This window comes from Eutrigla gurnardus (genome assembly GCF_963514095.1).
Source record: "Eutrigla gurnardus genome assembly, chromosome: 17".
Taxonomy (NCBI): domain Eukaryota; kingdom Metazoa; phylum Chordata; class Actinopteri; order Perciformes; family Triglidae; genus Eutrigla; species Eutrigla gurnardus.
In genome coordinates this window covers 19,148,554-19,161,515 of record NC_139928.1, presented here as the reverse complement: position 1 = coordinate 19,161,515, position 12,962 = coordinate 19,148,554, and the positions used below count along the sequence as shown (strand labels likewise).

Here is a 12,962-nt window from a genome sequence, read left to right as displayed (position 1 = left end):
AGAGAGAGAGAGAGAGAGAGAGAGAGAGAGAGAGAGAGAGGTTAAAGGGGCATGTCCCTGAAAAGCGCTTTTTTTTTTTAATTGGATGCAACCTGCGGAAGTAGATATATGAATGTGTGTGTGTGTGTGTGTGTGTGTGTGCGTGTGTGTGTGTGTGTGTGTGGGTGTGTACCTCTCCACAGCCGGTCGTAGAGCCTTCTCTCTTTCCAGCATCTCCAGGATCAGTTTGCCCCACTCCTCCTCCAGGTCATTAGGATGGAGGCCCTGAGGGAGCTTGATACGTCCAAACTCTATCCACACCTGGACACACACACAGAGACACACACACACACACACACACACACACACACACACACACACACACACACACACACACACACACACACACACACACACACACACACACACACACAGAGAGATAAGTCATAAGTCACAACACTCAGTACAATCAGCTGAGTGAGAATAAAGGAGGATCTATTATCATCTATCATGCGTTTGTGTTCAGTAGAAGATTCTGCAGTGTTTAAAAGGGCAGAGCGGTGGAGACGACTTGGCTTCAGGAGACAAAGTAGTCTTTGAGTGAACTCTCTCTCGTCCGCATCCTTCCTCATCCCCCTGAGCCGAACCCCATGATGCACATGGTGCCGATGTTTGTCACCCTCTCCTCCGTCTCCACGCTCTGTTCTCAGCCTCCCTCATTCATGCTCCTTTCATTCATTCTCACCTCCAGCAGTTTGTAGAGATGTTCGATGTGACCTTTCTCGACCTCCTTGGTGGGGATCTCCGTCTCTTTAAAGTGGACGTACTCGTTGTAAAGTGCCTGAATCGGAGGAAGATACGGAAGTCACTGATGAGTGCTACGGAGGTCACTCGGGCTTTGTTAAAGGTCAAACACAAGTGGAAACCTGTTATCAGAGGGAAGGTAAACACTTCACTGTCATCACAGCCTCCTTCTCTGGGTCACCATCAGCCGGTTCTTAAGGGTCGTCTCAAGCTATGTAACTGGTTCATTTCCCTCCCTCCTCTACTACTGCAGACATTAAAGCATCCTTTCCTCACATTATTAATCTCTCTGCTGTTTCAACATCACATCTCTCTCCTGCAAACCGATTTAATCTGAATTCTTCACCCAACATCTCTGTCCGCTGTCGTCCATTTTAATAAACCTCCCCTCCCTCTTTCCCTTTATTTTGTTCTCTCAAGGTTTAGCAGAAACGTGCAGCTGCAGCTCCCTTTCTTCCCGGCTGCATGTCGGTGGGGCTGAAGACAAAAGGCTGAGCAAATACACAGAGACGTGATTCACACCACTAACAAATCCATTTGCAAACAACTATCTGTGTTTCACTGAGTGAATTCGGATCACAACACCAAAGATAATCAACAGAGAGAGAAAGAGGCTACTGTCCAGTGATTTTAGATTCAGTCTTAGTTTGCTCTGAGCCATTTAAGTCATGGAGAAAAGGTTGTTACAAAACTAACAGTGTTAGTGTCTTCCTCAGACCCTCTCCTCTCTGTCCTCACAGAAACTCTAATACCAATATATTTGTATTGATTTAGAAGTCCCAGTAAAACATGCTCAAGGTCTCAGAAGAACAAAGATGTGATTCTGGGTGCTCACCTTGAGTTCCACAGGGTTTGGGGGGAAGTTCTTGTTGGCCATGAGGGCCGTATGCTGGCGGCTCCACTGGAGCAGAGAGAAGAACCTGGACTGGTACTCTGACCAGCGCTGGTCCACCTCCTGATGGAGAGAATGATAGGTAGAGGAGAACGGAGATGTTCAGTTGGACATCGTATATATCGCAAATTAACAGTTTTAATTTATTTGACAGGCCCGCGACCCTGAATACAGGATAAGCGGTAGACAATGGATGGATGGATGGATGGAATTTATTTGACAGGCTTAATTTGACAAAAAGTCATTTATAATAAATGAGAGCGGCGCTATTCAATTAAGTGCATCATTATTTGAAAGTTCCACATCATTACTGGAGATGCTGCAGGCTTGACTAATATGAAACAGGAACTACACAGAGCGATGCAGCGATGTGTAGTAATAATAATAGTAATAGTGACGTGCCTGTGCGGCGATGCCCTCTCCTCCCTCGGGGATTTTGGGGAAGGCATCATAGATGGAGGAGACGTAGGTGATGACCGACTTCTCGTCTGGAGCTGGAACATCGACGTCTGAAGAGAAAGCAAGATGGAAACATTTAGGAAAAAAACAAACAAACATGAAAGTTTGGCGTTTATTGTTTGTTAGTTTTCCTGAATGACCTTTTCCTCTGGATTAGGAGGAAAAGTGCTGGATGTCATCGTCATGCTTCACTTGAGTGACAGGCAAACATATCAGTCAAACTTCCAGCTGGTGACTGAAGTCTATATCAGATGCTAACAAGGAATTAATAGACTGATTTTAAGGTGCTCGTGTGAATAAAATACATATTAAATATATTGGCATTCATCCGCCTGTCATTAGGGCTGGCTGCCAGCTTCTTTTGTCGGCTCCCTTCCAAAATAAAAGAGGGCAACAAACAAGACAGCTCTAGACAGAGGTCTAAGTGACCTTTGACCTCCACAATCAAATCAATTCATTTTTACAGAATTTGAAGACATTTCATCCAGATTGTTATGGTTGTTTCTGGCTCAGAGGCATTAATATACCAGAGGAACAGAACAGAAGCTTTCATGACACATGCTTTGTTAAAAAAGACCTTCAGAAATGTGAAAATCCAACGATAAAATGGGTTTTCACAGTTGTACAGTTGGCTATGATTAACGGTGTAATTTGGCTGATTTTCTAAAGAAAACACGCCTTTCAAACCCGCTGGTGGGTTCTGGGGTTCAGACCTTTTGTTAAGTGTCGCTGGATAAACCAGAAAACGCTCGGTAACAAGAATGTGAACTATTACAACAGACAAACTCTTAAAGTCCGCCTGTGTTCCAGCAGAATGGGCAGAGAGTCAGCTGGGCCGTGCATTCATTCAGATCAGTCTCACCCTCAGCGTCCAGCAGGCTGGTCACCCCTAGCGACTCGGCGATGTCGAAGGCCTGCTCGAGGTTTTCCCGGTTACTCTGCCGTGACAGCGCCTCCATGTCGATCAGGTCTGGCCTGGAAAACAGACACACAAGGGATGTGTTAAGTTTGCTTCAAAGGCCTCTGAGCGCTTCTGTATCATCTTAGTGTACAAGCATTTGAGGACTTTCTTCATCTGTAGCAGTTTAGTTGAGTTTCGATCATCATCCTCTGACCTGTATCTGTGCAGCAGAGCGTTGAACATGCGTCCGTCGCTCCAGGATGAGGTGAAGTTGACACAGCGGAGGCCGGGGCAGCCTTCTGTCGCCTGCTGGCTCCATAACAACAGCTTCTCTTTGGCTGTGAGGTCGCCCGACTCGCCGCTCACATAGATCTCTGAAATCTGGAGAGACAAAGAGGCAGAGCAGGGGTTACTATAGTGATTCACTGTTTATGCAGAACAATCAGAAGTATAGTCTAAGGCCTGACTCTATTTTGCAGAATCAATCGTAGTGCATTCTCTTAAAAATAACATAGGAATTCAACACATGCTTTTAAGCTTTCAATGCATTTATTACATTCTGTCTATTGACATACCCACAATGGTTGCCATAGCAATATAAAGCAGACAAAATCAGCCTCTTAAGCCATAAAGAGTCTGCGGAAAATACAGCAGTATGTGTCGTCTTCCTTCAACCTCCTCATTCATCATTCTGATCATCAATAACCCTCAGTGTGGATCCCGCACGCACGCACACGCACGCACACGCACACGCACACGCACACGCACGCGCACGCACACACACACACACACACACACACACACACACACACACACACACACACACACACACACACACACACACACACACACACACACACACACGCCCTTCTGTCTCCTCACTCTGTCATGTTCTTTCATCTGTTCTGCCTCTGATGCTGATCAATCTGCTCAGCCTTCTCATCCATTTCCCCCTTTGCTTTTCATCGATGTCATACAAACCACCAGAGACAGGTTCATACACAGGACTAATATGTGAGGTAACATGTTCCTCAGCCGGGGACTTTGGATACCTACTAGCCCTTAAAAGGGGCATTACCAATCCAAAACATCAGATAAGCAAATCTCACCTTTAAACATACAGCTAACATTGTTTAAACTTTCTGGTAACGTGTTTTCATGGATGCTGTTCTCCTGAAAGCACCCCGAGGACATAAAGTCCATGTTTCCCTGAAGAGAAACCAGGCTTCCATGGAGACTGACAGCTACTTCATCTACATGTTCTGCCCACTGAGCTACATGACCACGTTAGCCATTTCCCCCTCGGTCTCCCTCTCACTTCGCCCTCTGTAGGTCCAACTGTCCACAGCAACAAAGGCGGCGTGATGCATTTGCACCAACTGTCAGTGCTTGGCTGCGTTACTGCCATCAGTATCACTCTGTCATCTCCTCCTCCCTGTCTCACTGTCTCTCTGCTGCTAATATAGAGCAGTATGAAAGTCCAGTGTGTGCCAGGAGACTGCAGCAATGGCCAAAAAAGACAGGGAGGGGAGGGGAGGGGGTGAGATAGAGGAGGGAGTAGAGGAGTAACAAGGCCAGCAGAGGAGGGGAGGAGATGACTTGCAACTTTGCACGTAGTTACCATTTGTTAACATTTGTGTTAATCGAAAGAAAGACACAGAAAATCTACACAAACTGCAACAAGGTCACGGATAATGATAAAGGAAAAAGAAGCACACTGAATAAATCTCACTGCAGTCGGAGCTAGCAGCACGTTAGTCACACTTTCAACATGCTAACTAACCCGGAGACACAAAAAGTCTACGACGGAGCTAGCATGCCGTTTGTGACGTGAATGTGAATCCACCAAACGTGGACTCTGCTGCCTGTTTTCCTGCAGGACGCCGGCTCTCTGTATGCATCCACCACCTCCTTTGCAGAGAAGCAGAGCCTCTAATCCTCCATCTGAATATTGATACAGCACTCTGTGTGAGGGCTGCATCTGCACAGCCTGCACTCCAATAAAACCTCTCCTCCACCACTTACTGCTGTGCACGTCTATATATATACATTTATATATACATATACATACATATCAGAGTATACCTTCAGTAGCTAGCAAAGTACAGAAGTGCTAACGCTAGTTAATGATGTGCTAACACTGCTGATGTTAGGACCACAGGTTTTTATGTAGAAATTCAACTTTTTCTCCACAAGCTGGCCAACAGCTGGCCGATGCTACGCTATGATTGGCCAGTATGTGTTTGAGGGGCGGGACTTATCAAAGGGTTAATTAACTAGATTGACTGCTGCGACGCTGTAACTTGTCCTATTGAGACTGCACCTGTAATCTACTCCGCTTTATGAGGTTATTATATCATAACATAATTGCGTCCGGTTGCTATGATACGGAATATCAGCGGGCGTCAAAATGTCGGGAGAGGTAGAGACTTGTTCTGGATGAAGGGGAGGCTGGAGCTCGTAGGGAGGGAGGACCGAACCTCCGGCCTACGAGGGTTCATCGGAGTTTGTGAGCGAGGAAACGACCTCGGCGAGTACGATCATTTGGTTCAACAGCTGAAACCGCTCAGCGCAGAACGATGGATCATTTTTCAAATAAGCTGGCCCAACCCAACAACTCTACAGGTGAGTGTGTTATTTTTAGAACGTGCCTGCGGGCGACTCATCACCTCCCTGAGGGCGACCAGGAGCTTGGCTCCGAATACGAGTCCCCTGGAGTATAAACACCTCACATTGTGTGCATGTTTTAAGTCCTGGTGTTAAGACCTCACACCTATCCCTGCTGTCGGGTGTTAGACTACATGTACCATATACAAGTATAGTATTAAGTATTATAAGCAGTGCAGATAAACATACAAATGTGATGCACGTAGATATTTGGTTGAGGCGGCTGCAGAGACTTTATAGTCATACACATCCATGATCCACTAGCAGCCCCCTCCCCACGATTCAGGACTAGAAACATGGTCTCTTTGAAGTTTGTGGGGAGGGAGGGAGGGAGGGAGGGAGGGAGGGGGGAGGGATGAGGTAACAGCGAGGAGAGAATGGGCAGAAAGAGAAGAAATTGTTCCACTGGCATTTAAATCAAAAGTAGACTTCAAGTCCTTAAGCAACCAGGATGGATGAAGGAGAGATAGATGAAAGATGGGCAGCTGGATATCTTCAGACACACTAGGACGGGTTTATGGATCCATTTGAGCAGCGCTAGGAATCCCCTCGAGGCTCCACCAACCAGCCGTCTCTCTGATAAATGCGCATTTCAAATCCCTTTTTATGCAGAGAAGGGCGTCACACACAACCACGTACAAAGGACAGCTGCACTTTAAATCCCGCCGCATCCACACAGCCCTCTCATGACACGGGAACACACAGCACTATTGATTATTGCTGCCCAGGAAAAGAAGCAGCGATCTCTGTGGATCCACAGTATCAGCTGTAAGTGTTTCTCATGACTCAGCGACTGTGCATCAAAGGAGACGTGTTGCCCTAAACACAACCTGACGTGGCGTCAGCTGCCGTACTGCTCAGACAGGAGGCATGAACAAAAAGTCAGCCGTATCACTGCAGTGGCTGCAGTAGCCTTGATTTCAAGCTGAAGACAAACTATCTCTCTCCCTCATTTTTCACCTACTGCACAAAGAAACACTGGTCTGGAATGATAAGAAGGGGTCTGAACATATGTGTATGGATGCATATTCAGATATAAAACACTCAATAATCACAAATATTTCACGAGTTGCTGTCTAGCTCGCTATCTTGGTAGAAAAGGGAAAAATAGAGCTCTTCTCCCTTTACTGAAAATAATAACTAAAAAAGGATTCGTCTTATGTGTGTCATAATAAAAAATGTTCTTAGGGAAAATGTAAAGTGACAGCAGTATGCTTTGTGTGATCTTGGCCAGGGGGACATGAAATTTTCATTTATTCCTCAAAGTAAGGTATTGAAACAAGTGGCAAAACAGTCAAACAATAACCAGCCCGACTGGGAGGCAGAACACTGTAGAACACCCTGAAGACAGTCAAATAAACAGTCAAATATAATGTAAAAAGGCTCAAATGTAAATCTACAGAATATGACAGCGACCCGAGACTTATCCCCACAAAATAAGATTATTAACCAACAGCCACACACACACAAACACACACACACCCGGCCCGTCTGTCTCTCACACTCTAACAGATGTCAGTAGTGAGAGCGTCTGTGGTGGGAGGAAAATGATGAGTGATGGAAGGAGGTGAAAGGGAGGGAGGGGGGAGACGGTCTGTGCTGCGTTGATTAGACTCTGGGGACAGTGGCGGAAAGAATGGAGGGAGGCATAGTGCCTTTTAAGAGCTGATAACAATACACAAACATGGCCACTAACATGCTGCACACTTGACAACCAAAGGCTTCAAAAGCCCCCACTTATATAAATCAAGAGCCGTCAATGCCTCTCTGCAGCACTATAGACCACTGGTTGAAAAGGGGGGTTCAACAACAAAGCAGGAGTTTAATGCAAAAGAACCCAAATGGTTGAGTAGAGAACTCCCATCACCATGTTGTCATTAATGAAATCTGTTTCTCCTGGTAACGAAGCCTATGATTGGTGAGAGCATGCGGGTCAGCCTGATGGATTGGATGTTACAGGACGGATGGAGAGGAAGATAGAGGCAAACCTGGGGCAGGTACTTTACAGTGGCCTGTTGCAGTGACAGAGGACTCTCCATCATGGAGTCCAGCCTCTCTGACGAGCTACTGGTCAGCCCCCCCCAGTCGGTCTGACTGGGAGTGGTCCCGGCTGTTTCTGGAGAGGTCAGCGGCAGGTCGCTGGCATAGCCCGACTCCAACAGAGAAGACGGCTCCTGCGCTCGAACCGGCGTGTCCAGACTAAATCCCACGGGGAAATCCCTCGCACACGTTTTGTCCCCCTCGGCCACTCGGACTCTGAGAATGTTTCCTCCGACCGGAGACGGGGCCAGGGGCTCTTTGCACACCTCCACCTCACTGTCACTCTCACCCCTCCACACCGGAGAGCCGAAATCACTGGGGTACACCGTCCTCACCACGCAGAGCTTACCATCCACCTCACGGATGTGGACCACACCTTTCTGCTCCCTCCCTGAAGGGGTCCGCAGCACCGATACAGGTCCTTCTGGTCCTCCTTTAACCCCCCCGTCCCCCCTTTCCTCTCTCACCACCCTCCCCTTGTCTTTTTTCTCCTTCTTTTGTCGGAGGATCCAAGGTTTCTCAAGGACCCCTTGGACTTTCTCCTTAACTCGACAGACCCTCCCTCCCCCGGGAGTGGTGCTGCCCAGTGTGGGGGCCGTGTTGACTGGGGTGGTGGTTGTGGTTTGGCTCGGGATGCTGGAGACATCGATGATGGCGCTAACGGAGTCTTCCTCCCCTGGAAGGCAGAAGACCCCTCTCCAGGCTGGGCTGGGCGTGGGGGACACTTCAAGTAGTCTGTGGCCCCCGTAGCTGGTGCTCACAGAGCCAGGGGAAAGGGTATTGCTGTGCAGATTAGTCTGGGAATGAGTTAACTGGATATCAGGCACTGGTATAAGAGTCCTAGCTCTTTTGCTAAAATCTGTTGTTTCAAAAACTGCGGCCTTCTCCTCATCATCTTCATCCTCTTCATCTCTTTCCATAGCCTTGTGGCTTCTATGCCTCCCAAAGTCATGGTGTTCCAGCTCTCCCTTCCTGTTCTTCTTCCCCTTGTGCTTACGTCGGAAACGTAGACGCTTCTTTGGTGATAATGGAGGGGCTCCACCGAGTTCCCCCTCCCGAGGAGGCCTGACGCAACCCATGGAGTTCCCCATGTCTTTGATAATGACCCTTAACAGTGTGTCAAGAAAAAGAAAACGCAACAAATACAGGCAGTTAATCCATCAGAGAGGGAACATTAATGTTCAGTTGGGTTTGAACATTTATTTTTTATGTAACGGTAGAGAGGAAACGTTCAGATGGGCTGGCGAGTCACATCTCCCTCATTAATCCTGGGAGGAACGTGTGCTCGGCTCCATCTTCCATGGCAGCATCTTACATACACGCCTGGGAATCAGAGAGGGGTGGTATGAGAGAGAGGGAAGTCACAGTCACGAGGCAGGCAGCTGCAGGCCGACGTGCCACAGCTCCCACCTGTCCTTCCTCTTCCCTTCACCTCACCTGGATTCAGGGGGTTAATGGCCAGTCCTGGTGTCTATAAGAGCCCTGCTGTTTATCCCAGAGGACTTGTGATCGCAGGCAAGGACACGGTTATGTCAGCAGAGTCACACAAGGGAGGACTATAAGGGTAAATTAGGGTCAGGCGTTTGATTTATCACCAGGCTTTTGGCAGATGAGCTTCTACCTGGTTGTAAGGCAATGTGTTCAGGCAGGAAAGAGAAGTGTGGGAGAGAGAGACGACTCTCCAGCTGCTTCTCAAACACACTGCATGATCCAGTGTGTGTCATATGACCCAAGTGTGAACGTCTGAGTGGAAGCACTGCGGGATTTCAGTGGCGGTCGTATCTCGCTCCTTGATCTGATGTCATAATTCATTTAAATTGGAGGGCTGACGGAGAACGACGGCACCCTCGTCTGCTGCAGGTCCTCCCAGATTCCTCGGTCCGTCCTCCACAAACCACAAACAAAGTGGTGTTGAGATTTGTTGTCGGTTCCAGGTGCCAGAGTAATCCAAAAGCTCTATCTACACCAGGATCTAGCAGCTACCTCAGCTCATGAATTAATGATGCCTCTCTCTCTCCGACCGCGCAAATGTTATTGCAGTGCAAGAGGAGAGAAGTAAGATCCGTAACGCAAGTCAGCCACACAACAGAGATCGGTAGGAATCCTATCCATCACGGTGCTCGTAGTGGAAGTAGTATTAATGACCAAGCTGTCGATATCCCTCGTAGTAGCGGCAAGTCCCATTCTGCCAAGGCAGCACGGCGCCCAGAGTGGTTGTGGCTGAGGGATAAGTGTGCAGTCAGCTAATGCTGCTACAGACTGCTGAGGAGATGCAGCCAATACTCTCTCAGCGTGGTAAATACACAATCAGAGCATCGGCTTCCCGCCCCGCCGCTTCACCTCGTCATCATCCCACGACTTATCCTGCTCATTGAGCTGGAAGTGACACGTCGGTGCTTCCAGCTCGTGGGTGTTCCCCTCGCTCAAAGGACCGTTGCTGTCAATTAGTTGGAATCCGAAATCGCTGGCGTTAATTTCTCCCATTGACGAGATTAGCGGTGGAAGTTCGCAGTCGTTATGGCGATCATTCAGGGCAGCCAGATACCTGTGGAATCAAACCTAATAAAGTCCAGAAAAGACCTTGAGGGGTGCCAGTCTACAGACGCCACCTTAAGCTCCACAGACAGCTTAGCCTCTCCACTGGGTACCAGTCTACAGATCCCCCCCCCCCCCCCCCCCCCCCACTCCAAGGTTAGACTCCCTGTGGACCAGAGTGGGCTGGGAATTGTGTGCCAGTGCTGTCCAATCATAAACCTCCTGTGTCCTGGTGTCAGTCTGCCAGTTACTCAAGCAAGCTTCCCCTTCATCAGGTGGTGCAGTGCGACGATGCAACAGCCTGACAACATCCACCGTTTGCAGGAGGCTGGGGGATATTTAGACCTTATATTTTATGCAGAGACAAAAAAACCCACGAGGCTCTTGTTCAGTTTCTCCTCTCTGATGCCTCTTCGTCTCTGAATAACTCCTCACGTCCACTAGATCTAATTAGGAGGAGGCATCTCTGGTAGGAGTCGGAGCTGGACTCGGAGGAGGAGGGAGGCTGGTCCTCCGTCTGCTTAGCTGAAGTCTTGTCTAGATCCGGTTGGAAGTAGCAGACCTACTTCGGGTACAGATGTGTATCTGGAACAGAGCCAAAGGGATTTAGAGTCCGGTGAACGGCGGTCCTGAACTCCACGTAGCACCGCGGCAGGTTAGGACGAGGAGAGGGTCCGCACTCCCCTTAAAAACAAAGACATGCAGGGACAAGCAGGAACGCAGGGCGTCTCCGGCTGAAGGGAACCTCGGCTCTGTCAGACAAGCATGGCTGGATTGATCCGATTGATCCGGGTTGATATTGACAAGTGTCGCTTGTGCCTGCGAGGTTGGGCGGTCCCCCCGGTCAGCCTGGTCTGCATACGTGTCCAGGAGTGTGTCTTGTCCTGGTGTTCGCTGTGTGGTTTCAGGCCTGCTGATTCAGGGAAGCCGGGGGCTGCGTTCTCGGCAGGCGGACCGGATTCCTCTCTCCCTCGGCTGGCTTCGCTCCGCTGCTTTATCCCTCGCTCGCAGACGCCGGCAGAGAAAAGCTTTTATCTCCCGGCTGCTGCAGCTTCACACTCTCTTCTGCTCGATCTCTCACTCTCGCAATCCACCCCTCCCTCCTTGGCTCTCCTCCTCCTCCTATCCGCTTCCTCGTTACACTCTCGCTCTCTCTCTGTCTCTGTCTCTCTCTCTCTCGCAGCTTTCTATGCCACAAACACACACACTTGACCTAAAAGCTTCCCTGAACGACAGCGAGCAGGAGAGAGAAATCAAATCTAAAACACTATTGCAGCATAAATGAGAAGCAGGTTAGCGTTTCCCCCCTCTTACTTATTTTTTCATTTATTCCCTTTAGCCTCCATCCGTCCATCAGGCTACAGGTTATGAATGGCTCCGGGGCGAACGGGAGAAGGAGCGAGGGAGGAAAGAGATTTGAGGGAATTAAGAGAAAGTTGAAAAGGACAGAGGAAAACCAGGAGGGGCTGATGAAAGGATGAAAGGCCGAGGCGGGGGGTTTATACAGAGGAAGCTAAGCTTTCAATAACCCTGGTTGTATTAGGTCATTGCAGGCTTTTTAATAGCAACATGGGATTTGTGGGATTTCTGCACCAATGTGATGAAGTACCTGGATTTTACAGACATTTAATCCACTGGATTAGCTCAAAATAGCCTTTTTCAATCTGATTTTAAACTGTTAGTGCTGCGCTAAAACGACGATAAAAACAGATGGATGTGATTCTCTCTGCTATAATAGCCTACATAGTATTTGTGGGCGTTGGACTGTTAATCCGTTGTAGACTGTTAAAAAAAGAAAAACTATATCAAGAATAGAACATCCTTGATATTGGGAAATTGTTTTATTGCTATGTTCTCATTATTATAGACAAATAATGTACAGGTTCATTAATGATGGAATTAAAAAGAATTGTTGAAGCCATAATAGAATTTGAAGTATAAAATAGGGAAGAAAATCCACATTGCTGGCCGACAAGCATTCTGATTTTGGACTGTCCTCCTACACCAGTGAATAAATGTATTGGCCATCTGTGCAGATGTATGAACTCATAGTAATTTGCATATACAGTAACCGTATGACGAATGTTTTACGGCAGACAGATATGGATGGAGACCGCTAACGGGCGGCAAAAGCAACGATAATCCATCTTCTCTCATTAAGCAAAAGGCACGACGACACACACTAACACACATGGAAACGAACCAATGGGAGAAAAGCACTAATCAGCCCCCCGAGGATTTCAACCCTTCACTGTGGCTACATGGCATCATGAGCTGTCGGCCATCAGACTGCAGCCTCCGTCTGAACCCGGTGTCCGCTTTGACACGACGGCTGTGTGCTGGACGTTCAGACGCTCTTTTGATCATAAAATTATCAGAAATCAGGCTCCATCTGCACTCCGAGTCGCTCATAAAGAGTCTTTATATCATTAAATCTCAAAGCTGTTCTGAAAAGCACATTTAAAAAGGTTGAGTCACACAACTAACCACTGCTAAAAAAAGAAGAAGTTAGGAATGTGATGAAAAGACTTCTTTTACAGAAGCCCTGAGAGGCAACAGAGAAAAAAATCCCAGATGAATATTCCAATTCACAAATAAAGGAGTTTAGAAGGATTATGTTGGCAAAACTAACATGACAGAATATGTGGACGGACAATGACGACCACCATATTTATCTTATTCAAC

The 12,962-nt window shown here is 47.9% G+C and overlaps 1 protein-coding gene across 2 annotated transcripts in view; it reads right to left on the bottom strand.

Moving 5' to 3' along the window:
* The window catches only part of macf1a (microtubule actin crosslinking factor 1a), a 180,027-nt gene that overhangs the window by 87,608 nt on the left and 79,457 nt on the right, over positions 1-12,962 (bottom strand). Inside the window, exons 1-7 of one of the 2 annotated variants that reach the window (XM_084032229.1) lie at positions 7,691-8,848; positions 3,250-3,416; positions 2,997-3,109; positions 2,078-2,184; positions 1,619-1,738; positions 725-820; positions 173-300 (exon numbers count right to left, since the gene is read on the bottom strand). In XM_084032229.1, the coding sequence (XP_083888355.1) occupies positions 173-300; positions 725-820; positions 1,619-1,738; positions 2,078-2,184; positions 2,997-3,109; positions 3,250-3,416; positions 7,691-8,833 (1,874 nt within the window). In that variant the 5' untranslated portion in view covers positions 8,834-8,848. Of the gene's footprint in view, positions 1-172; positions 301-724; positions 821-1,618; positions 1,739-2,077; positions 2,185-2,996; positions 3,110-3,249; positions 3,417-7,690; positions 8,849-12,962 lie in introns of those variants that run through there. The other variant, XM_084032230.1, reaches the window with a different exon arrangement.